Source organism: Dermacentor variabilis, chromosome 3, assembly GCF_050947875.1.
Source record: "Dermacentor variabilis isolate Ectoservices chromosome 3, ASM5094787v1, whole genome shotgun sequence".
NCBI lineage: Eukaryota > Metazoa > Arthropoda > Arachnida > Ixodida > Ixodidae > Dermacentor > Dermacentor variabilis.
In genome coordinates, this window is record NC_134570.1 from 17,545,649 (window position 1) to 17,570,263 (window position 24,615).

A 24,615-nucleotide genomic window follows, 5' to 3' on the forward strand; every position below is an offset into this window, starting at 1 on the left:
GCGAGAGCAGGCGGGGTCCATTCATGCCGTGCAGGCGGCGATCATGTTACAGCGGGGCTGGGGAGAGGAGCGGGCTCCCTGCCGCCGAAACGCGCCGGCGCGCGTATACTACTCCTTGCCCCGCAAAACACACAGTGGAAAGTGCGTGATATATCCTAAGAATTTGAAAAGGCGGTAGCGCAAGAAGACACGGACGGAGACGAGAGGACAAGGATGGGTGCTGAACTTCCAAAAACATTTATTGTGAATGAATCAAGAATATATACATGCTGTCCGAGCCCGGTGTAATCATCTGCGCATTCGTTAATATGCCAAATATTTGTCTGACAGCGTGATGGATGCCATGTTGACACATCCCCATGCTTACACAGCTTTTTTTTCTCTCCTCCATCGATGATGGAAATAAAGTTCAAGTTCACTTCTAGAAATCGGTTCAGATTCTGCGATTTCCCGTATAACACGAGTTTTACTCTTCTTAATAACGAAAGTGTTTACAAGGTCGGGCGAACAGTCCCTGCAAGTCAGACAATGACTTGCCAGAAAACCTTCGAAATCTTTTCCTTCACGCGGATTTTTTTACATTGTTTGCGTGCTTCCTTAACCTATCATTAACACATCTCCCAGTATGGCCAATGTACACTATTCCGCACCTTAAAAGAATTTCATAGACTACCCCTTATGCGTATTCAATAAAAGGCGGCCTGTGCTTTGTGCCGCAGTCACGTTACTGGCTTGCTTCCGGGTCGGTCATTCTACAAAGCTTTTACAGCTTATGGGGAGCAGCGAACACTCGTAACGCTGAGCCACCTTTTCCAAACTGTGGGATAGTGTGTGAACGTAAGGTATCACAGCTACATTCTGCCTACGCTGTGCGCGGGTTTCGCACGTTTGTGGCTTTGTGCGCATATTTCTCAGCAGGTTCCCTGCAGTGTTCTTAGCAAAAAAAAAAAAAGTAAAGCCCTCCTCCATTGCACCCTGTGAAAGTGGATGTACAACGAAACGATTGTCGACGAGAAAACATTGCAGAGAGAAGAACCAAGGCTTAGCGGAATGCCTAAGTGCTGATATTAGGCGTTTTCCGAAATAATGCCGAAATTACCCTGTTAGATGACATGAATGCCCACATACAGGATCTAGACGTTTATACCGACAACAGGAAGTTATTGCTGGACCTTTGTGAGCAACGTAACCTCGTTATCGTAATTACGGGCCGTAAATCTGATGGTCAGATCAGATGGGAAGTTGGAAATAGGCAATCGACTATTGGTTACTGTCTGATGACGGAAGATATTTATGATAAGTTCAGATCAGTTGAGATAAGTTGAGCCATTGGCGAGTAAGACTGTAGTAACACAAGGACTGGCCATAAACGCACCATTTTGAAAATGGGATATGTAGTTGTGAAGGAGAGCACGGAGCGAAGAATGGCCAGTCCAACTTTGAACGCTCAACAAATAACAAATATAGCCGCGGCAGTCGAGAAAGAACACGGCAAATGGCCAAGCAAAAAGTGGGAATACAGTGAGCTTCTAAATGTAATGACGAGAGAAATTAGGAAGGAGAAGCAACACGTTTGTTGGAAAACAAAAAGGAAGTCAAAAAAGCTGGTGGAACAGCGTGATACCCGAAGCATGATGCATGATGCGCATGCATCATGCATCATGCTTGTGCGCATGCGCACTTCGTGTAATATATATATATATATATATATATATATATATATATATATATATATATATATATATATATATATATATATATATATATATATATATATATCGTTTTTTTTTGTGAGACCGAAAGTCCCCTCTCATGTTATATTAGTGGTCGCGTCATTTTGTGCATATACGCTAAGCGTTTAATTGGTTTTTTAGTGACGTGCCACAAGGGACCATGCACACTGTCCGACAGCCGCTGAGCCAATTCGTATATTTAAGAAGCTGTGTTGGTGCAGCTTAGTCTTGCAGAGGCCGCCAAATTTAATGTCTTGTCATCGGTCACAAGAAAAGCTAGCATAATAAAGTAACGGGGCACGAAAGGTCTTCACGAGTGGTTCAGGCAGCAATTGAACAACACTTTGAAATTGAACCTTCAGGCCATGCGTTCACACGCGCCAGTGCGTTCCGACAGGCTGCGCAGTGCTTCGAAGAAGTGAGAGGTAGCAATTTTTTGTTGTTGTTGCTTTTGCGTAACAAATGTTGAAGGACGAATATATATAATGACGGAATATATACCAGCTATACAAAAGCGATGACGGCGGTTCATCACACGGGGAAAAACAGCAACCATCACATACAGACGTTAGTGACAGTTCATCTGGCAGTTAGATCACCTTCCGGCTAAAGGATGGTTCTGTGTTTTCTTCTGGACTGATAGAACTCTAGTAATTAGAGTGAATAATGAAATCAGAATCAAATTTATTTTCGCCATATATGCGGGTGCGCATGCAACGACCACTATTATGAGAGCAAGAGTACGTGGAGACCAGTGTGCAAGTCGCAAGAAGAAGACATATCGCGTAAGTATTACATTTGCTTTACCAAAAAGCACAAGATTTCAATACTTCAAGAACGGATATGTTTGCAACACTATTGTGTCGTTCATTATTGCTTTCTTCTTTTGTAGTTAAACTATCGAGAAAATAACTATTTAACGGGGAACAAAATTTAATCAAGTGGATATTGCATTAGACAGTTCTCGTAATAGTCATCTGAACTGCAGAAAGAGTCAAGCAAAATTGTTCGCGAACGGCGCGTTAATTGTAAACGGCCCTGTCGCAGCACAGAAAAAATCTTCAAACGAACTAAGCGCAGGCGACTCGTGGACTGTACAGTTCTAGGAAACATTTCAGTTAGATGTTTTCTCTGGGAAGGGTGAAAGAAGCGATTATACGAAGGCGAATTGTGAAGAGATGTCAAAATCTGCAATTTTTCTAGCTATTGTCGATTCGTCTAAGAATAATTAAGGCTGCATGCCAATCAATGTAAATCATAAAATAGAGCATTTCTGCTGTCGACGTGGATTTGATTGGGAAGAACTAGAGTTAGATCAAATTCTTCCAATTTTCGCTCAATTAACTAATGACGTTCAACAATCAAGCAGTTAAGAATTAATAAATTCATGGTATATCATGAGTGTTTTTTCAAGCGCCGTCTCCTGTGAAGCATATCTACCATTTTCGTGCAAAGCTCTCTGGAAAGCGTATTGACTGTGTATGCATGCATGCACCTATCGAACTTCGTGCACATATAGACGTGATGCTTTGACGATAAATACTTATTAAAATTCAAATGATTTATTTCTGCCTTGTAAAGGTACAGACAGCAGAGGCGCAGAAAAAGCTGTCAGATACAGATTGACAAAGCCGCAGCCCCCTTTCGCTTGGCAGAGCCTTTACAGCGACACTTTTAAAACAAAGACAATTGCACCCGGTAATAACAGGTATACAATACTGAGCAAGTACGAAAGGAAACCAATCAAGATTATACGATATTTGTACAATACTCCCAAACAAGAAAACAGAACCTACATGCTAACGTACATAGCACCCAAAGTACTGTTCGACGCGTTGAAGAGGTCAAAATTATTGTTCACATAAGGTATATACATATTCGTATAGAGCTACCAATCCCTGCAAAATATAGAACGCAGATTTTCATTACACACACGCACGCACGCACGTGCACAGCACACACACCAAAAGGAAACGGCAACGCGCTCACAGGAAGCGCCTCAAAAAAGAAAAAAAAGGAAAAGTGTGGGGAACCGAGGTCGTCTTGGGCTGTCGCCTCTCCCAGAAGGAATGAAGAGGTTCTTGGAAAGCAGGGACGGGCGATTCTCTCTGTCAGCATCAGCTCCCACCAGCGAGGACGGGGCGAGAAAGCGAAACGGGGCTTTCCTTGCTGTCTATTTTTTCTTCGTCAGGCCAACGCCGCCTGCTCACAGGGGCGCAGGCGAGTTCCCGCCAAATGGCGCGGGGGCGCAAGCAGTTGCGTGAGTTGCCGCCAAATAGCTCTGGATGCCAGCTCGTTCCGCGTCTCTTGGTAGACTAGTTGGTGCATTTCTGCTATCATGGACTGCGCATATAAACGCAAACTACACAAAAGTGACAAGAACAGCGCAAGCCCTTTCCATGCAGTGGAGCCGCCGTATCTCGCCGTTCAAGATATGCGTACTCGTAAGTGGCATTTTAATTTCACGTTGTGTAATGCATGACTGTCTTTTTCAAGTGAACAAAGGTCGCTTTGTATTGTGTAAATGGTTTTGCAACGTATGATAAACTCCTTGTTTTTCGGGCTTATTTTTTCTGACAGGAAGAAAAAAAAAGAGGCTTTACATGAGAACGGATCAAGCGTTCGACAGTTGGGACAGGGAAATGTGAGACGTACTTTCATGTATATATTTCGAATATTATTTTTTCGTCTTGTATTCTCGTCAATTTTTCTCTAGGAAACACTGGAACGACACTGCTTAAATTGAAGCACAGTGTGCGAATGACCTGCTACGCTCGGAACTGTTATCACCATTCGGGAAGAAATCGGGTAAGACGCTCGTCTGGTTATTATTGCGGAAAAGTCATAATTAATTAGAAGTTGCTTTCGTTCCTTCCCACAGATGAAAAAACATAACTGTAAATACCTGTATGATATACGTCTGGTGCATTGCAGGTAAGAATGGATTGTGTGTGGCGCGCTTCACCGCATGTGGACTAGAGTAGATCTAGGAACATCAGACAAGAAGACACGTATGTGAAACCCTGCGGATAGCCCATATGTAAGTTCTTCCTCAATTTTTCTTTTGTTGCCTTTTCGTAGTTTACGTGTAATACTTTGTCACAGCGGTCTCGACGTTATGTATACCTATACATTTGTCTCGTGGCAGTCTGCGTGCTATTTTGTTTGTGCAACTGTGTGTTGTATTCATTTATCGCGCTGCCTGGATGGTTTTTTTTTCACTGATATTCCGACCAAAGTCGGTAAACCTATCCTTCCTGTCCTCATGTTTCCTTGGGCGGCTCTAAAGCGTATCTTAGAGGAATACTTAGCTTCAGATTCCCGCATGGAACAGATGGTGAATAACATGCTGTGTTTTCTTTTTAGAGAAACTATGTATTCATGTTTAATATTTGGTTGATTTTCATTTTGTCATTCATACAATACCGCAGCCATATGCCATTCTGTCATAGAACGTTGTTTCTAGATATATTTGTTTTATGTGGTTAAAACATTTAAAACGAGAGCGTTTCTTATCCTGGCCATTATTTTTTACAGACCACGATAACCACGTATTTGGATGTCTGGTTTAACTCTACGTGCGCTGGTTCGTGCAGGTGAACTTTTTTTCCAGATACGGAGGAACGGACACCGGTCGTGCCGTGAGCACTATTCTGCAGGGCATACTTACAAATGAAGCTGCACTGCAGTTCAGCTGGAAAGGGTCGCAGGGGAGGAAGCACGCCTTCGTGAAGCTCATGGCCATCACGAATATAAGTAAGAAATATGGCATAACAATCAGCTTTCTAGTGCACGTTGCGAACATCGGTACCAACTGCATGCTTAGTTTTTTTTTCTTCATTCAAACAAGCTGCTGCTTATTGCATCTTGCTGCGTCCAGTATTAGCATTTTCTTTAATAAAATAATGCCGTAATAAGTGAGTTCTACTTGCGGCGTCCATATTTTGCCACTGCTTTTGAGGAGTTTGTTTTGCTTCACCATATAATATATGCTGTATATGCTGTTTCTGCTTTAACCCATGTATGCTAACTGTTTTCTGCAAAACATAGACCTATCATCGTTGCCATCATGTCAGCAAGTATATGTATCATGCCATAAGCTTCCCCTCTTGCCTCTACACATTTACCTATTCACCTCCTTGTGCCGCTTGGCGCGCTCCGGGCTCCGGCGCGTTCTTTGTCTCAGCGTTTCAACTCGGCTGTTTCATACAGTGCTCACGGGAAGCAACAAGACCTATCGTGGTGTAAATAGCCGCGCTACCTATAGACACAGTAGCCACTGTGTATGCGTGTTTTGCTATGGTTCCGTGTTCAGTTCCCGCTATTGCTAACGACATATAAATTACCAACTATCCGGTACTTACACGATTTGTGTCGTCCAGCCACTCTTCCTGACAGCTTCGATACTGATTTGCACGTCACTAATATTGCTTTGTTGTCGTTTCTTTAATGTTTCGTGAATATCTGACTTATGATCTTTTTGATTGTTTCACTTCTTCAAATGGAATGCGACTCACCAACTGAACTATAAAGCGGGGGCAGCTTTCTTATATGTGCCGCTTTTTTGCAGCATTTGTGAGGAGCACGTTCCCTGACGCTTCACTAGCATCAGTGGCTAGAGTCGCAAAACGCTGGTTGGTTGGAGCAGCTGACAGGGATGGAGGCCGGAATGAAAGAAGGCGCCGTGACCCTGCTTCAAGCCCACCAAATATGAACTAGTGTTTGAAACTTGTGAACGTGTCGGTGTACATATCCAATTTAAGACAATTACAAGAAATAAAGACCTGTATCAGAATCTTTTGCCTGGCATTTATGTGGCATGAAAAGTACAAAAAAGCGTTCGCTTTCGTGTGGTACTTCTATGACGGCCACCACACAAGCATGATGCATGATGCACATGCTGTTGTACATGCATGATGCAAAAGCTACGATTATTCGGGGCGTCAAAAGCAACGTCGGCTTTCAGCACCGGGCCGGTGCAATGCCGACCATTATTGTCGTCAGGGCCATGGCTGGCCCGCGTGTGGCATGCGCTCGGCTGCGTTGGCCAAATAGAATGGCCCTACGGCTGGCCGACTGACTACGAACCTAAAGCCTTGGTAGGCCCTCGTATGGGACGCCGTCGGCCAAGTCGGCCACAGTGGTCGGGCCTACATCGATTGCCGACGATCGGCCGACGTTAGGCCAATGTCAATCCCCAAAGCTGGGCCGCCCTTGGTTGCCGAGGTCGGGCCAACCGTTTTGCAGTCGGCCGGAGACGTCGGGCCGACTTTTTGCCACGGTCTTTTTGTTGCTTGGGGAACGAGCGAGCATATACGTAGTGTGAAGCTCTCTTATTTGTTATTGCATTCCTGACCGCGCGTGGATGATCGCATTCCGCGCAGGGCCCCTGCACTGCGGCTGCTAGCCGCCGTCGCTGCCGACGTGGATGGATGGATGGATGTTATGAGCGTCCCCTTTGGAACAGGGCGGTGGCTTGCGCCACCAAGCTCTTGCTACTATGCTGCCTAATATCCTACCTAAGTTAACCAATGAGAAACAAAAAAAAAAGACACTATGAACTACCACGTCCAAATTTTCTGATACCCTATTGCGAACTGTGCTTTTGTACGTCTCCGTCTTTTGTCGTTTCCCTACTTTTCTTCCACCAATCCTCCAATCGCCTCTTACTGATGTCTATTGCGGACCTGTTTGCTTTACCATTGCTCCCGCTGAACCCAAGGGCTTCAAGGAGGCCAGTGGTGCCTAAATCGACCGCTGGATAGACGTCTTCACATTCTAATAAAATATGCTCCGTCGTTTCCCTAGCTTTACCGCAGCAAGCACATGCTTCTTCTTCCTTCTTATATCTCGCTTTATAGGTGCGTGTTCTAAGGCATCCCGATCTCGCTTCGAAAAGTAATGAGCTTCCCTTTGAGTTATCATAAATGGTTTCTTTCCTAATTTCGTTTTTTCCCCTTAAGTAGTTACTCATGGCAGGTTTCTTTTCCATTGCCGCCACCCATGAGATTAATTCAGCCTCTCTGACTTTCCGCTTGACCTTCTTTGTTGCTGTGTTGCCCACGCCACAGGCCGCATACTTGCTGGTAAGCTTCCTAGTTCTCTTCCTCCACTGTGAATCAATGTTTTGCCTGTACAGATACCTGAACACTCTCCCAGCCCATTTAATTTCTTCCATATTCCTCAGCCGTTCTTCATACTCAATTTTACTGCGAGCTTCCCTCACTTCAAAACTAGTCCAGCCCATATCCCCCTGCACAGCTTCACTTGTAGTCTTCCCGTGAGCGCCCAATGCGAGGCGACCCACTGACCTTTGGTTCCCGTCGAGTCCTGATTGTACCCCTGATTTAAAGCAAACAACCGCATTTCCAAAAGTAAGTCCTGGAACCATTACCCCTTTCCACATACCTCGGAGGACCTCGTACCTATTGTATCCCCATAGCGCTCTGTGCTTCATTATGGCTGCATTTCTCTTCCCCTTGACTGTTATGGTTTCTTCCTGTGTTTCCATATATCCGTTGCCTTCGTTTATCCATATACCAAGGTATTTATATTCTGTTACGAACGTGTATGCGTGTGGCAGCGCCCCCTGGAAGTTTCCTTCCAAAGCGCCACGCGCGAGCTGGCGCGTTCATTACACTTCCCTATCTAGCCACTGTACTGGCACATATTCTAGGCACTATAAAGCGGCGATTGGAGGATTGGTGGAAGAAAAATAGGGAAAAGACAAAAGTCGGAGACGTAAAAAAAGTATAGTTCGCAATATGGGATCAGAAAATTTGGGCGTGGTTGTTCATAATGTTTTTTTTTTCCTTTTTTCATTGTTTAGCCTAGGTAGGACCAGCGTTTTTAGATTGGGTAGGACATTAAGCAGTATAATAGCAAGAGCTTGGTGGCGCAACCCACCGCCCCGTTCCGAAGGGGACGCTCATAACATCCAGCCACCCATCCATCCATCCGAGAGTGTCATGGCCGTGACCATAGCAACGTGTGACAGCAACATGACAACGTAACCTAGTTAACCTGTCTACAGCATCGCGAACGCGATGTGTGCCGCGCGGTCGTTCGCTTTCCAGACAACTTCTTTGCCCTATGAGTTATAAGAGCTTCCATAGCAGTACGCGGACATCTTGACGGACAAGAAGACGTGCTTGATGATGCGTTACGTTATAAGCATAGCTGTACTCTTTTGCCTTGTTACTTTCGTTCGGACCATTCCTGTGACATCAAACGGAAGTCGCGCTCTTCCTGGATTAACCGGAGAAAGTGTTCGCGAGAAGGTTACTGACTACAACAAGAGTAGGTTTGCCAATATTAAACTTGCTCACCTCAATGCAAGCCTAATCAAGCCTCCGGACCACCTCGAAGGACTGCCTATGCAAAGGAACGGAAACCTGAATCCACAGTACCGAAAAGAAGTCTTACTGGGCACCGAGAGTTCAAAGCAAGAAGGCGATGAATCCCTCTTACGAACCGTGTTTGCAAAGTTCGTACTTGCTGCTCATAGCTCAACTTCAAACTTTTTTTCTGAATGCCCTAGTGCTGATTATGCGTTCGCATATCCTGCTATGTTTCTTTAGCAGCCATTTCAAGTGCTCCAAAAACTGGTTTTCGCAGCATGTTCCAGCTGCGTTCTTGAGCTAGAAACTGCAGCAAGCTTCATGTTTCATAAAAGGAATGCTGACAACAGCTCCCGACTTTTTTTCTTTTCTTTTTTTTTTTCTTCCAGGGTTGACATCAATCATGATCGACATGTGACCATTGCAGAACTGGAAAACTGGATTGCAGCTAAAGTTAAAGAGCATTACACTCAGGCTGTCAGGGACAACTTTTGGATATTTTCTGCACTTGACAAAAACCACGATGGTATATCTCCAGTGCATTTTCACTCTTATATCTTGATGATTACATTTTATCCGCATACTTTTCAGTGTTCCTTATTCCACTCATGCTCCCAGAGATATAAATATGTCACAAGGTTGGACTGGTTACGAATACATCCAGAAACGCAGGTGACGTAACTGTAGCAAGAATTAAGGTGGACCATCCTCAATACAGCTTCGTTCTGTCATTTGCAATGTTTAAAAAAAAAAAAAAAGAAGGAAGGAAAACATACATTCCCTGCACGATCCAAAAATATGCAGCCGTAGTTTTACACAACTCAGCTGGTGTAACTTCAATTCTACTCTTTCAGGGCTAGTGTCTTGGGAGGAGTACCATGTGAACTTTATGATAGAAAAAGGCTTCGATGACAAATATGCCAAGAACCATCCAGAGGATCACAGGACTCTTGACAGAGATTGTAAGTACATACGTTTTCCGTCTTCATTATTGTACTGTGTGCACAGACGTCACTTGATGGGATTTATAACCACTTGATGTAATGTGGAAACCAGTGCAAGAATAAAATCCTCAAGATGACTCTTTGGCCTGTTTGTGCCCCGAAATGCATGACTTATCCTTGTAGCTGGACATGTCATTATACTGTACAATCCTTTGGATGGCACTCAAACTGGTGTTTACTGATGTTGTTTCCAGCATTAATTTTCATTAGAAGTTATTCAGTGTATCTGTGTTTGATACTCTTTAGTCATTAATAATGAACAAAAAAGCGAGATTGAGCTTCTGCATGTCTCCCATGTTGCACAAGACCAAAAGTCTAGGTTCCTCATTTCTTTGTACAATTTGCTGCATTATATTAATGTCATTTCTCGCATGTGATGTGTTAATGATGACTTTTCCCGCACATTAATATATATGCCATGCAAGGACTTCACTACTTCGAGTGTGTACTGAAATTGGGAAGCACCCAACCTTTTTTTAGGTGAGAATATTGTTATGCGCTATTCCCGCGCACTGAAGCACACATCCTGCCAAGCATGAAAGAATGCGCTAGAAAGATGGTGAAAGACGACGATCAGAGTAGCGCTCATGTTTTTCTGCCATCTAGCCTACAGCCGTCTCTCTCTGTATCTATTTTGTAAATACAATTTCCTATCCCTTTTGGCTACTCTCATCCCCGTGGCAATATTTTAAGTGACCTTAAAGGACGAGCATCACATTAACTAGGTTGGTCGAGTACAATTTTGTAATTGCAATATGTCAGTCTCTTCATGAATGGAGGCTTGGTGTGCCAGAAAGTATGCAGAAACAAAAACCCAGTGTTGACATTGCCTTAATTCTGTCCACTCTCTGTAGTTTCGTGGATTTTGGCAGCATTTGCTTGCATCTAGTTGTTTGTAGGTAATGAAAAATGACTACATTGTAATGTATGACTACAAATGGATGACTAGAAAAAAGTCAGCTAAAAATTTGGTGAGCTTTTTCTGCCCAAAGATGGCCTAATATGGTAAAAATTGACCAAATATATGCCATGGCAAGAATGCATTGGTTGGCAGTGTGGGAGAATACTCACTCACACTCACTCACCATAATTTTTCCAGGCCCCGTACTCACTCACGTTCACGCTCACACTCACAAGCGCCCACTCATGCTCGCACTCACCTCCACTCACTTTCACTGGCACTCACTCGCACTCGCCTCCACTCAGAATCACTGGCACTCACTCGCACTCACCTTCCCTCACACTCACTCGCCTCTGATCACACTCACTGGCACTCATTTGCACTCGCACTCACCTCCACTCGCACTCACTGGCACTCAACCCGCCGTGGTTGCTCAGTGGCTATGGTGTTCGGCTGCTGAGCACGAGGTCGCGGGATCGAACCCCGGCCACGGTGGCCGCATTTCGATGGGGGCGAAATGCGAAAACACCCGTGTGCTTAGATTTAGGTGCACGTTAAAGAACCCCAGGTGGTCAAAATTTCCGGAGTCCTCCACTACGGCGTGCCTCATAATCAGAAAGTGGTTTTGGCACGTAAAACCCCAAATATTATTATTATTACTGGCACTCAATCACACTCGCACTCACCTCCACTCAGACTCACTGGCACTCACTCGAACTCGCACTCACCTCCACTCACACTCACTGGTACTCATTTGCACTCGCACTCACGCCTTTGAAATGAGTGCGAGTGAGTGTGAGTGAGTGCGCTCATGAGTGAGCGCGCCGACCTATGCAAGAATGTCATCAAGTGTTGCTTGAGTGCACATATTCAAAAGGAAACATTGGCCCACATTTTCTGCGCAGATAATTCGTGTTTTATGCGTGTTAATAAATGCTAATAGGGTCCATAAAAAACACAGCCAAACAATTTTCATTGATTTAGTGCTTCTCTTTTGTCTCCCTTTAATGTGGTGGCCCTTTAGTTAGTGTCTCTTCAAATGAACAAGAGTAAGACAGGAAAAAAAAATCTGAGAACACTTATGTACTTCTTATGAGTTGTGAATGCTAAAGTATTAATGTCCCATTGAACGCCGCTGGGCAGTCCTAGTTATAAACTCCTTGCGGACAAGCAAGCATGTTGAGATGCTTGGTGCATTTTGATTTGGCCTTACCGAGCCCCAGTTAGCACACAGGCGAGAGCTTGCGCAAACAAGGAATGCGTAGAAAACACTGGCTTTTGAGGGCGAGAGCAAGGTTGATTTGGCGTCACGGCGATGCCTCCTCCCCTCGCGCAACACCTGGCGCACTACTGCGGCAGCAGCTGTTCCCATTTGCCCGCTCTGCCTCGTTGAGGCACGCTTGTGCCGTGATGTCGCATCCAATGGGAACTCGTCAAGGCATGCTCGTGACGTGAGATCACAACCAATGGGAATTTAGGTGCCATTTTGCTGTTACAACCACCGAACGCCAGCTTTCTCGCTCAATGAGCCATTTGATGCTTTTGCATCAAAACAGTGCAGAATAGTGTTTACTGTGTTGAAGCATTGCTTCCAAATACTTCCCAGTTGGGCATACTATGTACAGTGCTTAGCATGCTCAACCATACTTTATTCTGTCAAGAGTACAGCAACAATATTGCATAACTCAAACGCACGCACTTCGTAAGTTTTCTACGATATTAAGTATTTCAATAAGTAATTGCTGTAACCAGGTGCCTATATGTAAACTAAGTTACCCCTGAATGTCAATTAACATTGTATCACCTTGCATCTGTGATGGAAAAACCCTAAAGCACTTCCATGGCAGTAAACGGAAACAATGTCTTCTACATGTGTTTATATGGGCGTGCCTGGACTTGTTGGAGAGCTTTTTTTTTTTTTCTCTTAATTTCAACAGGTTGCCATGTGGCCTCTGAGAGCAGATAAATGAAAATGCCAGTGTGTTTCCGTAATCTAGTATGCCTAACTCTTCAGTTCAGCCAGTCCATAGATTCACTGCTCTTAGAATCTTGTCTTGCGTGGTTGTCATTCCTAGGCATAGCATGGCCCATGGTGAACGTCTGCAGTAGATACTTACGCAGACAGAACACTTAGGAAAGCTCACAGGGTCATGAGTATTGGACCACTGGACCAGGTTATAGAAGTTGTAGGAGCTGCCAAAGCCTTAAGTAAGAGACTTCTTTCACCTATGAAAGTTTAAAGATGAGGAAGCAGACAGATCGAGGGATCAAAGTGCATGTGCCTCGTCAGGTCTTTAGTAAACTGGTAATTCTTGGCGTCTTAGAGCAGGGTTCTCAAACACAGTCTGCATGCAACCTGTGTGGCCATCTCAAGCCTTCAGCCTCCTTGCTGTCAACTGGGCATGCCACGCTGCAGTCTGCGATGGTTAATGTATGATATCTGTGGCCTACTGACTGCCTTGAATTTGAGACCCCTGTCCTAGAAGAGTGCCCAGCTATTAGGTGCAATGTAATAGGGCCTCCAGATCAGTTTTGACCTGCTGGTGTTACTTTGTTGTTCTTCACCAGAATATTAGCATGTGGGTATTGTTTTACTTCTCTCATTAGAATGTGCCTGCTGTGGCTGGTAATCTGAAGTGGCAACATCTTGCTTATTAGCAAAGCATTGTAGCTTCTGAGCCACTGTGACAAAAATTATTTGTAAGCAAAGAGTAATTAGAAAACTTGTGCACAACAGATAAATGGCGTTTCCTTACTACCAGTTTATGCTGCACTAAAAAAGAAAAAGAAAAGCAAGGATCTCACAAAAACTTTAGCTGCGGTGCAAATTTTTCCAAATGATTGTGAAAAAGAAAGTGCTCTTGAGTTAAATCCGTGAGGTAGTCTGCTTGCATAAACTCACAAATGATTGGCAAGCAGCATGTAGAACACTGAGTGTGCATGCACTGCACATATTTGATGTTCAAACATCATGTGATGATATATTTCTCTATACTCTATGGCTGCAGTGAAGGAGAAGATTCTACTTGACAAAGCTATGTGGTTTGAAGCAGCTAACTCTCACCCGGATGCATTGAACATTGATGAATTCCTTACCTTCCGGCACCCTGAGCACAGTCATGTCTCACTAATCAAAATGGTGAATGACATCATCAGCAGCCTTGGTAAGCATTCGTTTCCAGGTTGTGCATAATATTGCTGTGAAATTTACTTTTCCTTTTCTGTATCTTGGCCATATAACTTTTCCACTGTTGTCATCTCATGCACGATGCAAAAGTATATAATTTCAGCGTGAAAACCTTTCATGCTGTCTGCCAAACAAAAAGAACCTTTCTAAAATCCAGAAAGCTGCTGCCTTGCTTCTTTAAGAGGAAGATTTAGCTTGGGTGCTGCTATCTAAAGACATGTAAAAGGAGAATTCATTTTTCTTGGTAACCACTGCACCAAATTTGACAAGGTTTGTTAGATTTAAAATAAAAACTTCAAATGTAGTGACTGTTCATTTCGAATTTTTGGTTTAGGTCGTCAATCTTTTATTAAACATTTGCAAAAATAGAAAATTTTCAGAAAACGCAACTATCAAGTTTACAACTGTGTAACTCAACAAGGAAAAATGATATCACAATTCTCTGAATTGCATCTGATAGTGCATCTAAAGCAGACAAAATTGATGTGTTACTCATGAATCTAAAAAATGTGGTAATATGTAAATACAGCTTTTGCAGAACCTTTGTAAACGACATAATAAATGCACGTCAGATGTAATTGACAAATTGAATTTGTCCGCTTTGAATTATCAAATGAATGCCGTTTACAGAACCGCGATATCTGTTCTTGATGCAGAGGTATTAGCTTATAAACTTCGTTCGTTAATTATTTTTAAATTTTTGAAAATCCTTTTCACATAATTTAGGCCCTAAATCGAAATTTGGCTTCCAACAGTCACTAGAATTTAACTTTCTCTCTCCAATGCAACAAATTTTATTAAAGTCGGTCCAGGGGTTATCTCGGAAAAGCGTTTTTTGCGTTTTACATGTATTTGAATAGGCCGCGTCAGAGTTTGGCCTGAGCTAAAGCTTCCTCTTAAACCATATTTCTATTTATTCTTAATTTTCTTTTTTTCTCTAGCAGCTTTCACTAAGCATTTTATTCCATGAAAAGTTGTATTCTGGATAGGGTCTACTTTAAGCACCTAGCAACATGAATAAAGTTTTTGCATTTGTGCTCAGAACTTCTATCAATGCGAGATTGGCAGTGACCACATATATAATTGAAGTGGTAGCTGCATAGAATGTTTCTAACAAAAATTGACAGCTAATAAAGTATGTAGCTCTACTTACTGGGCCTTTTCTAGGCAGCGTAAGGATCTTAAATGCAGACAAAAAATTCTAGCACATCCATGCATTTTATTACTCTTTCGTTGTTGCAAAATAGTTGTTGTTTGTGTGCATGTGCACGTGTGTATGGGTGGTTATAGCTTTGTTTGGCGACATGACAGGAATATATGAAATGGGTGCATCTTGATAACCCACCTTCAAAATGTTGCATAAGTAAGAAATTTAGACTTGCACACAGTAGCTTCTTCCCCTAACAGCATTGAGATTGCGCTGTGTTCACATAAAACCTGCATGTGCATCTGTAGAAAGCCTCTTTTTCATGATCACCTTTCTTCCTTAGATTTGTAGTTGAGGTGAACTTTACATAAGTAAATGGGCAAGCCACATTTGTGATGTTATTTTTTAAAATAATGAAGTGTGAAAAAATTTGGCTGAATAAAAAATTGTACAAATGTTTCTCTTTCCATAAGAAAGAAGTTAAAGGGTTAATGTGTCTCCAAGGCACTGTGTAGTGCAGGTGCTATGTATTTGGAGGAGCTTTGGGAACTGGACAACAGTCTTTTCTTGACAGGCCATGTTCATTGGCCTTCCAGATGAAAATGGAGATGAACAGCTTTCTGAGGAGGAGTTTTCTCAACTTGGACCTGATGAGATGAAACGCACAACAAAGGAAGAGTGGAAAAAGGAACGAATCCAGGAGTTTCGCCAGAATATCGACCTCAATGGAGATGGACAGGCCAGTCGACAAGAGTTGCTGGTATATTGGCGCATATTACTCACACCAGATGTTTTAATGTAGCTTACGTAACAGTAAAGCACAATTGTTGAGTTTATGTGAAGTACAGTTAAACCTCGATATAACGAACTCTAATATAACGAAATTCTCAATATGGCGAAGTATCTAACTTTTCATTACCTCTTGTTCACAGAACACCATGTAATTAGAACCTCAATATGGCGAAGTGTGTTTGTACGCAAATTCAATATAGCGAAATTTCGCTTCCACAGCAAAGGAATGCCGAGACAGTAAACGGAAACTTCCGCAGCCACAGATGGTCAAATGATAGAATTGCAAGCAGCTGCTTGCAAACGCACCACTCAAATCGCACCCTGTGCAACAAGAGCGACCTCCGAAGTGGAGCCACATCATGTTCCATGTAAAGTCTAAGTGCGATAACATCCTATCGCGCCCTGCACACTTTGTGCTTTAGGTGTGAGTGAAAGTGTGCGAGGGTGAGAAAGAAAGATGCTGGTTTCATGCATGAGTGCCGCCTCCCCACGCGAGCAAAGGGAAAGAGGGGAGGGGAGAGCGCTGAGCTCGCGGTAACGCGATCAAGCGCGCGCGAGAGGCAGGGCGGGGATAAGTTGGTGCGTGTCGCAATTTCTGGTGCGCGTCTCGACCGCGCGTGGCCATAAGCACGACTGAGCGTATACGCAGGTGCATACCCTGCTTTAGAGGTAATCCGCCGTGTGTGCAAAGAGTGGGCATGCCGCGACGGTGTGACATTGTGTAAGTTGACTTCCCGCGCGTTTACTATTGAAGGTTGTGTAATCTCGAGTTTCAGTGACCCGTTGAAGTGAGAGGCAGACGGGGCAGCGCTTTTCATGATTGCGTCATCCCAGTGCCGACGACTCTATCAGCCGTGGGGGCAGAGTGCATGCGAAAGCGTGGCTGGCTTCACTTAATTCGTACCGCCTATGCGAAGATACTGTCGACGTGGCATGAAACTATCATTCGTCACCGACTCCCAAATTTATCAAAGTGAATGGGTTTCTTATTCAAATTCGTTTTTTTTTTTTCGATTGCTCGATAATTTGGAAAATTATGCGGCACCTTTCGGTGTAAATCAATCGGCAACTGCACTTATTTGCATAATATGTCGAATATCAATACAACAAAATTTCGGTATAACAAAGAAAATTGCCGATTTTACCTACTTCGTTATATCGAGGTTTAACTGTACAACCATGGTGCAGCTCCTTTCGCCATAGTGCTCCTAGTAAAGGACTGCATTGAAAAATGCTGTTGCTGACTAGTTAAATTTAATTGTGGGGTTTAACGTCCCAAAACTTCATAGTGGGTTATGACGGACAGCAGATTAATTTTGACTGATTGCGGTTCTTTAACGATTCTTTAAATATTCAAGCATACATAAATAGTAGCATTGGTCAGGGAAGCACTTCCACATTATCCAAGAAAGATTGCCAAATGATGGGACCTGTGCTCATGTCTTTAGTAACCTAGCCAGCACAAGTGTCAATAGAACAGATCGGCACATGGCAGCTATTTAGTAAATGCACAGACCCACCGTGGTTGCTGAGTGGCCATGGTGTTGGGCTACTGAGCACGAGGTTGCGGGATCGAATCCCGGCCATGGTGGCCGCATTTCGATGGGGGTGAAATGCAAAAACACCCGTGTACTTAGATTTAGGTGCACCTTAAAGAACCCCAGGTGGTCGAAGTTTCCGGAGTCCTCCACTACGGCGTGCCTCATAATCAGAAAGTGGTTTTGGCACGTAAAACCCCATAATTTAATTAAATTTTTTTTAAAAGTAAATGCACAGATGGTATCACTTCTTGGCCCTTTAAAGGCGCCCTGAAACACTTTTCTATCTACTCGTAGAATAACATCACTATTAAATTACGTCGCCTCATGAATGTTCTTCCACAAAAAAATTTTTGAATCCTTCAAGCAAAAGCGAAGACGTAGTTATCGGAGCTATCAGCGGCTTTCTGTCGGCTTCATTTGCACTACTGCTCTGGAAGCTACACAGGGAGACTACTAAAGGGAGCAAGGGAGCAATGCCCGCCCCTGGCCCCACCCAAAGGCTGAATGCGACGCGATGGCTCGTGGCGGCACCCTGTGGCAGCTGCAATACCTATGCTATGCTTTTCATCTTGGAGGCCATGCATAGCAGATGCACCAACATGCAACTGTCGTGTTCAGACTGGCAGTACAAAGATGAAATGGTAGAATGCACACATATTTTTCATTTATTTAACTCAAGTGAGCAATAATTTTATTACTGAGAATGTTCTCACGATCCCGAAGTCAGCCAATAGCTGTTGTGGGTCCAGAGGGACGGCACTGCAGGCGGACAGCATGCAGCTGTCGCCACAGCTGAGTTGAGTTGCAGCCAGTTGCAAGCTTGTCAGCCAAAAGACAAGAACGCTTTGGGAGAACCATAGTTTAACAACAGCTGCAGACGGGCTAGATGGTGCATTACAGATCGACGGAAAATAAGTGACGTGAGTTGGCGCCTGTCCTGTGTCTTTCTCGGCAGTTCATGTGCGTCTTCCTGTGCGCTTATTTTCCGTCGATCTGGGAGAACCACGTTTCTCGCAAGTGGTGAAGGAATACTGGTTTGAGAGGAAACAGGAAGAGTTGGCGCTATGACCAAAGAAAGGAGAAAGGAGGGAAAGGGGTGCCCCCACCACAACTACGTAGCAAGGCTTGAAAGGCAGCGGGAGTGGTGAAAGGTGCCTTTTCCACGCTACCCTCCGTAGCGCACATGTGATTATCACATGATAACCGCACACGGCTGCTCCAAAAATATCAGAATGTGTGTTCATTTCCGCATGCTGCATGACAACATTGCGAAAAAGAGAGCACGCGATTTTTCACTGCTTTCGACACAATATTAAATTCCCTGCTGCATGCAGTGCAATAATATTTGGCTCACATGTTCATAAGAGCCTCGTTAATAGATTGGCAACATTCTTTTTTACTATGTTCAAAAAGTGTTTCAGCACCCCTTTAATAGTAACAACAGGCTTGTCTGCCTCGATTGACAAACCTGTACAGCTCCTTAAAGCGCTGCTCGCAAGGCCACATTAGAAATTTTTGATTACTCATTGGAAGTTGCGAGGTGCTGTTGAGGGGCATCGTACCACTAGAATTTTTTTCAAATTGGTCTTTATTAGACAAGATAAAAGATAATGGAATGTTGCATTACTATGCAGTCAGAAGGCAAGCTTCACTGCCAACGTAGACACTCTCACCTTACGCCGATTAGCGTCCGCAAGCAACATTTCTTCTTTTCATTCTGTCACACCGTAGCCAAGGGACCCCATCATATCTGCGTCACGAGCCTTGCTGTCTTTTCTTTCTTTCTTCCTTTCTTTTTTGCTGTGTGGCCCACTTTCAGTGGCAGCAGTGTTGTGTATTCTGTATTGAATGATTTACTAAAGTCAAGTGCCATAATCGATGACATTGTAGACAGTGCGTCTTATGTAGAGGCATTGGTGCATGTGACCATTACTCTCTGACTGAAGCAGAGCTCTCTTAAGAGGATGGGTGTGCTAACCTTCACTTGAAATTTCAGTGGTTTTCATGCCGCACAGCCATTTGATACTTCGTATACGTGACAACTACTGCGTGATCTATGCACTGCTCTTGTCTATTACCAAAGGCCAAACCTAGAGTGGGTCCTTTTAATCATTTGGTATTAAAACCCCGGATTTCTTCAATTTGCCTATGTCACTGTGAACCAGTTCATGACAGGGCTTCAGCGGTGCAAGCACAATGAGACACTCGAAACAAATGCTGATGTGCAGATGCAGTGCAGACATTGTGTTTGTACCCCTAATGTGCACCATCTGCATAAGTGTAAGAAGCCCCAAAACGGCAGGTATATATATGGTGACTTCTGAGGTTTGATTTTAAGAATACCAGAAAGCAGTATAGATCATACAAGGGTCGCGCAAGGCGTGCCATACAATATTTTTAAACTTGTGCCTTTGCAGGCCACATAGGCAGGCAATTTTTTTCTCTCATTTGATCTCTCAGCAAGGGCAATAAAAATGCCAGAAAACTACCCGTGCTGAAAATTGACAGAGACTGTTTAATCTGGAATAGCACATGGTTTGATCAGTACAAATGGTTGAATTGAGGGCTATGGTATGCGACATAACACATATCACATTGCATAGAGGGAGCGGACATGTACAGGTAGGATTTCAAAAGCACTTATGCCCATGACCTGCTTGTCTGCTGTGCAGTCGGTATCAGGAAAGTGCAGAAAAATCGTGAACCAACCTAGCACCTTTTGAAACTAACAGCGTGGTTCAGAGTACACCACTGCTACACTGGTTAAACGAATGCTAGGGTGCAGCATTTCTTGATTCAGTTCAAGCGGTGCAGGCATATCGAACAGACCTCCCTCGACTTGGCTGAGTGCCATATTTACTTTACCTTACAAATGTGATAGTTTGAATGTTTGAATGTGAATGTTTATTATACTTTTGCCCACAAGAACACTATAATCAAAGCTGTGTAAATATGAAAAACACTTCACAGCATGCATTTTTCGTGTGTGTAGTCTCAGGTGAGTGTGTCACTTTTGAATGCAAACATGATGGCAGTGGCCATCGGTATAATGAGCTAAGTTTCAGAGTCTTTTTTTTCCTCTGCAGATGTACAATGATCCTGAGAACCCTATTCATGCAAGAAGTGAAGCACGAGAACTGGTGCAGCAGGCTGACAGCAACGGGGACAACCAGTTAAGCCTGGAAGAGGTTCTTTCCCAAAAGGATGTATTTCTCGGAAGCAAGATGGTGAATACAGCCAAGAATATCCACGACGAATTTTGATGACTGCTGCCTCAATTCTTCAGGCTTCCAACGCCAAAAGCTACACTTCTGAAAACTGGGGCCATATGGTCACCACACACATGTGCCGAGGGGATTGTTCCTTTTGTTCGGTGCATGGAATGTACGACGCTGTCTGGTCGTGAATTTTATTACCAGCAGTGCAGAAATGTTTTTGGCACTGTGGCATCTAGGGCTCTTGATAGAAGTGTGGCCTTTCAGCATTATTTCAACTTCATAGAAATATCGAGTGCATTCACCAGTATGTGCAAATTTGTAAGTAATAAGTAGTGAAGAGTGGTAATTGTATGCTTGTTGGAAATTGTATATTTCACTTTTGGTGGTCAGTAGTGCACCTCATTTGCTCTCTTGGCCTTTGACTTTCAGTTATGTATGTGCAGGGACTGTGTGACATCTGCAAAGACATCTGCAAAGCCTGTAACCGTAGATAATTACGGCTCTCAGTGATACATTAAATAGGAGGTTAAGTACAGGTATAAGAAATTATGGTTGCCATACCATTAAAACAATATTCAACATCCACTAGTGTTCACTAAGTACTCTTGCAAAATTCTACTAAAAGATGAGCTTAGAAAATTGTTGAAAATTTTGCAATATCTCCTAAATGTGCATGCTTTCTGCCAAATGGGCTAAAAATGTACTATGGCTAGCGGAATATCACTAAAATGGCAGCATTGCATGGGCATGACCTCATTGCGTACAAAAAGGGCTTCATACCCTCCACTCTAAATTGTATCCGCATTCTGCTCTGCAAATGCAACTGAGCCCCATTTCAACTTGAGAATGCCATTGTTATGTCCAATACTCATTATAATCACATGTGCATTGCATGCTAACATCTGAAAAATCATACTTGACTTACTTTGTTGTATTCATTTTCTATCTAAGTTCTCTGTTCTAAAATGCCTGCACTTTGGACGCAATTGTGGCAAAATTTAAATAAAGTGATGATTTGGGTTAAGTGACTACATTGTAATGAAGGTTTACAGTAAGAGAGTCTGAACAAATAAACAAAATGAAAGTAATGTTTTAGTTTGTAACACCGTGGTTATGCCCTGCAGTGCTAGTGCCACCTTCACACTATTTAAAAGTGCAGTTATGATGGCAAACGAGTGATTTTCGTAATTAAAATATTTTGCAGAATAGATCATAAGCAGTTTTGTGCATTTTCTGTGATTGGGGCACAAGGTTTTTTTCACACAGTTCCTGTGTCAGGGAAGTCATTTTGAACAGCGACAAAGATTGCACAAACTGTCGTGCGGTAGCAAAACGTCAGATGCATTATGCCACATTCGGTGGCTTGAAGTGAATGTGTGCATACTTCGTAGTTCTGCATATTTTTATGTAATATTTTTTAAGGATTGTTTTTTCTCGCTTGAGAAAATTTTATTTTTTGCATTTAACCTCCAGCTGAACTGTCGGTGGTCATTCTTGTTGCAATGTTATTACAGCTGTAGTGCTTTCTTCTACTTAATTCACAATTTATTTGCTTATGAAAGCTTACCTTCACTTATACTAGAACAAATGCCTACTAATTGTTAGTACTTAAGCCTACGAATTGTGCATAAGTGAAACTGCTAGCATAAATGTTTTTTGTTTGGTCAGAATGTCAGCCCAATTTGCTACTGATGCCAGGTCAGTTTATGAAAAATAAACACAAAAGACTGCGTGAGCTGAAGGCAGAGCAAAAATATTTGCTCAGTTGTGCTGCAGTATCTTACTAATTGTACAAGGTGTGCATTGCTGCATGTTGCAATGCTGCTTCCAAAATCTTCCTGAATTGACTCTATATATATATATATATATATATATATATATATATAATCTTTTACTTTTTGCAAGTGTCTGTCGAGATTGTAGCATTTGAATGTGTAGTTCCAAAACAGATATCCTATAGATTGAATAAGAGCAATATGTAATGCCATAATGTTTACTGTGATACCTGTACAGAAAAGCACATGAATCTGTGATAGTAGCAACAAAGCAGACACCCCAACGTAGCACCATATGGTTTTCAGGTGCAACACTTTTTTGAATTTTAGCTTTTTTTTTTCTACAGTAGCACATTTAAAGTGTGCTTGCATTATTACTTCCTTTTCACAATATTTGATGTTGGTTGTCACTCATAGTTATTGCATGTACATTTTTACAGGTTTTATGCACCAGCTCTGCTGCCTCTAACACTTATGCTGTGCTAGCCACAAATTTGTACTGTACGAGTTTTGTTATTCAATGAATTCAGCACATAGTGTTATACTGAAGTTTCTATTGTATTTGCAGTAACATGTCGCCTGCTACAGCTGCAATCAGCTTTTGCAGGAGAGTCAAACACTCTTCTGCAAAAAAGAAGTAACAAAATAAAATAAACAAATGAAAGTAATTTGCTAATGCAAATGAAAGTAAGCATTGGCTAATTCGCTCCCCTTTACAACTCTGAATGGGCTCAAATGTCAAGACACCTAGTATGCTGTCTATTGTTTGTTGCATGAATAGCTGACACTGCAGTCGTTCAATGCCACAGGAATGATGGGAAGTACAGGCCTCAGATTGGCTCTTGATTTGTGTGCTGTGATATGCATTCTTCAAGTTTTATTGTCTTCTTCCTAGTTTCAAAGATTTGTTTTTAAGCTTTATAGTTCTGTGCTATTGCCATAAAGTTATTCAGATCTTGTGTATTCCAATTTGCATACCTACTTTCTCACCCACATGCAACGATGCAATATACATGTGGAGTAGTGCTGCCATTGGGAGCGGACATTATTTACTGAGCAGATTATTAGTTTAGTAAACTTACAACCTTGCAGCTTTATGGTGGCTTAATCATGCTTTCTGGTAAAAGTATAATATGCAGTTTTAGTAATGCATCATGTTTTTGTTGCTAAATAGGGCATTTATGCAGACATCAGCTGAGCAGGGCTTTAATTTCTCGTTTTCATGGTGACCAGTGAAAACAGGAACACTTAAAACACATTTGCCTTGTCCATTCAGATCATCATGCTCCAGAACACAGTGCTTACAGGTGATCTTACCTTTGTTCTGGAAGTGTAACTGAGTGCGATTCCAGCAGCTACAACAACTTCTATTATGAATGCAACGTCTGCTTCAAATGTGCTGCGGGCTTTTCATGTTTAGGAGGGAAGCAGTGCTACTGCGTTCGCTTTCAACCTTCGACTGCTCTGGCAAGCTGCTGAATGTTTGGCTCAATGTTCCAACCAAAGGTGAAGCGTGGCAAGCACCACTCAAATGTATCATTACAAGTTCTATGGCTCATGCCCTTTGACCCTTCTTTTAAATCAAACCAATTTTACACACTCTGCAGGGTTAAATTTAATAGAAGTTGACCGTGTATGAACATAGCACTTTCTTTAACTTTGCTTATAGCTGCTACTAGCAGGGATCCTGGCTGTGCAGTGTGGCTGTGTTTTCCACTCTCATCAGTGTCCTTCCATCTCCGTGCTTGTACGGTTCATCTGGATCCTAATCCTAAAAGAACCAGAAACATGCAGCTTTCGAACATGTTCAATGAGGAGATGAATGTGTAAGCCACCTTCCATGCCATTGTTACTGTCAATAGTTTTCCACCACAACTGCTGCAGAAAACCCGAGGGAAACCCCTCGCATCTCAATACACTGCTCTATTAGCAAGGGATGTAGCAGATGGTCACAAAGGGCTTCTTGAATGGACAAGA

At 42.9% G+C, this 24,615-nt stretch overlaps 2 protein-coding genes across 5 annotated transcripts; both read left to right on the forward strand.

The window, feature by feature from the left end:
- The first annotated feature begins 3,471 nt into the window (after window positions 1–3,471).
- Window positions 3,472–6,601, forward strand: LOC142575205 (uncharacterized). Of its 4 annotated transcripts, none has more exons than XR_012826605.1 (5): window positions 3,472–4,377; window positions 4,450–4,541; window positions 4,615–4,773; window positions 5,330–5,489; window positions 6,304–6,600. XR_012826605.1 is itself a non-coding variant. In XM_075684341.1 (3 exons), exons 1-3 carry the CDS (start codon window positions 4,999–5,001, stop codon window positions 6,450–6,452), a joined length of 381 nt encoding a protein of 126 aa, XP_075540456.1. In that variant the 5' UTR covers window positions 4,865–4,998; the 3' UTR covers window positions 6,453–6,601. The 4 variants fall into 4 exon arrangements, 1 of the variants encoding a protein (XP_075540456.1); XR_012826607.1 differs by having other exon boundaries at window positions 4,668–4,773; XR_012826606.1 differs by having other exon boundaries at window positions 3,472–4,177.
- A 2,096-nt stretch (window positions 6,602–8,697) lies between these two features.
- On the forward strand, window positions 8,698–23,601 carry myd (stromal cell derived factor mayday). The gene is made up of 6 exons (XM_075684346.1): window positions 8,698–9,219; window positions 9,463–9,599; window positions 9,928–10,035; window positions 13,987–14,142; window positions 15,909–16,072; window positions 20,732–23,601. Exons 1-6 carry the CDS (start codon window positions 8,888–8,890, stop codon window positions 20,906–20,908), a joined length of 1,074 nt encoding a protein of 357 aa, XP_075540461.1. The 5' UTR covers window positions 8,698–8,887; the 3' UTR covers window positions 20,909–23,601.
- Window positions 23,602–24,615: the final 1,014 nt, after the last annotated feature.

Bases quoted from the DNA above. Each gene is read 5' to 3' on its own strand.
- LOC142575205 (XM_075684341.1), top strand. From the start codon at position 4,999: ATGTTTCCTTGGGCGGCTCTAAAGCGTATCTTAGAGGAATACTTAGCT. The intron at 5,071-5,329 runs GTGAATAACATG...TGGTTCGTGCAG, and splicing joins ATTCCCGCATGGAACAGATG to GTGAACTTTTTTTCCAGATA. The intron at 5,490-6,303 runs GTAAGAAATATG...GCTTTTTTGCAG, and splicing joins CATGGCCATCACGAATATAA to CATTTGTGAGGAGCACGTTC.
- myd (XM_075684346.1), top strand. From the start codon at position 8,888: ATGATGCGTTACGTTATAAGCATAGCTGTACTCTTTTGCCTTGTTACT. The intron at 14,143-15,908 runs GTAAGCATTCGT...TTGGCCTTCCAG, and splicing joins TGACATCATCAGCAGCCTTG to ATGAAAATGGAGATGAACAG. The intron at 16,073-20,731 runs GTATATTGGCGC...TTTCCTCTGCAG, and splicing joins CCAGTCGACAAGAGTTGCTG to ATGTACAATGATCCTGAGAA.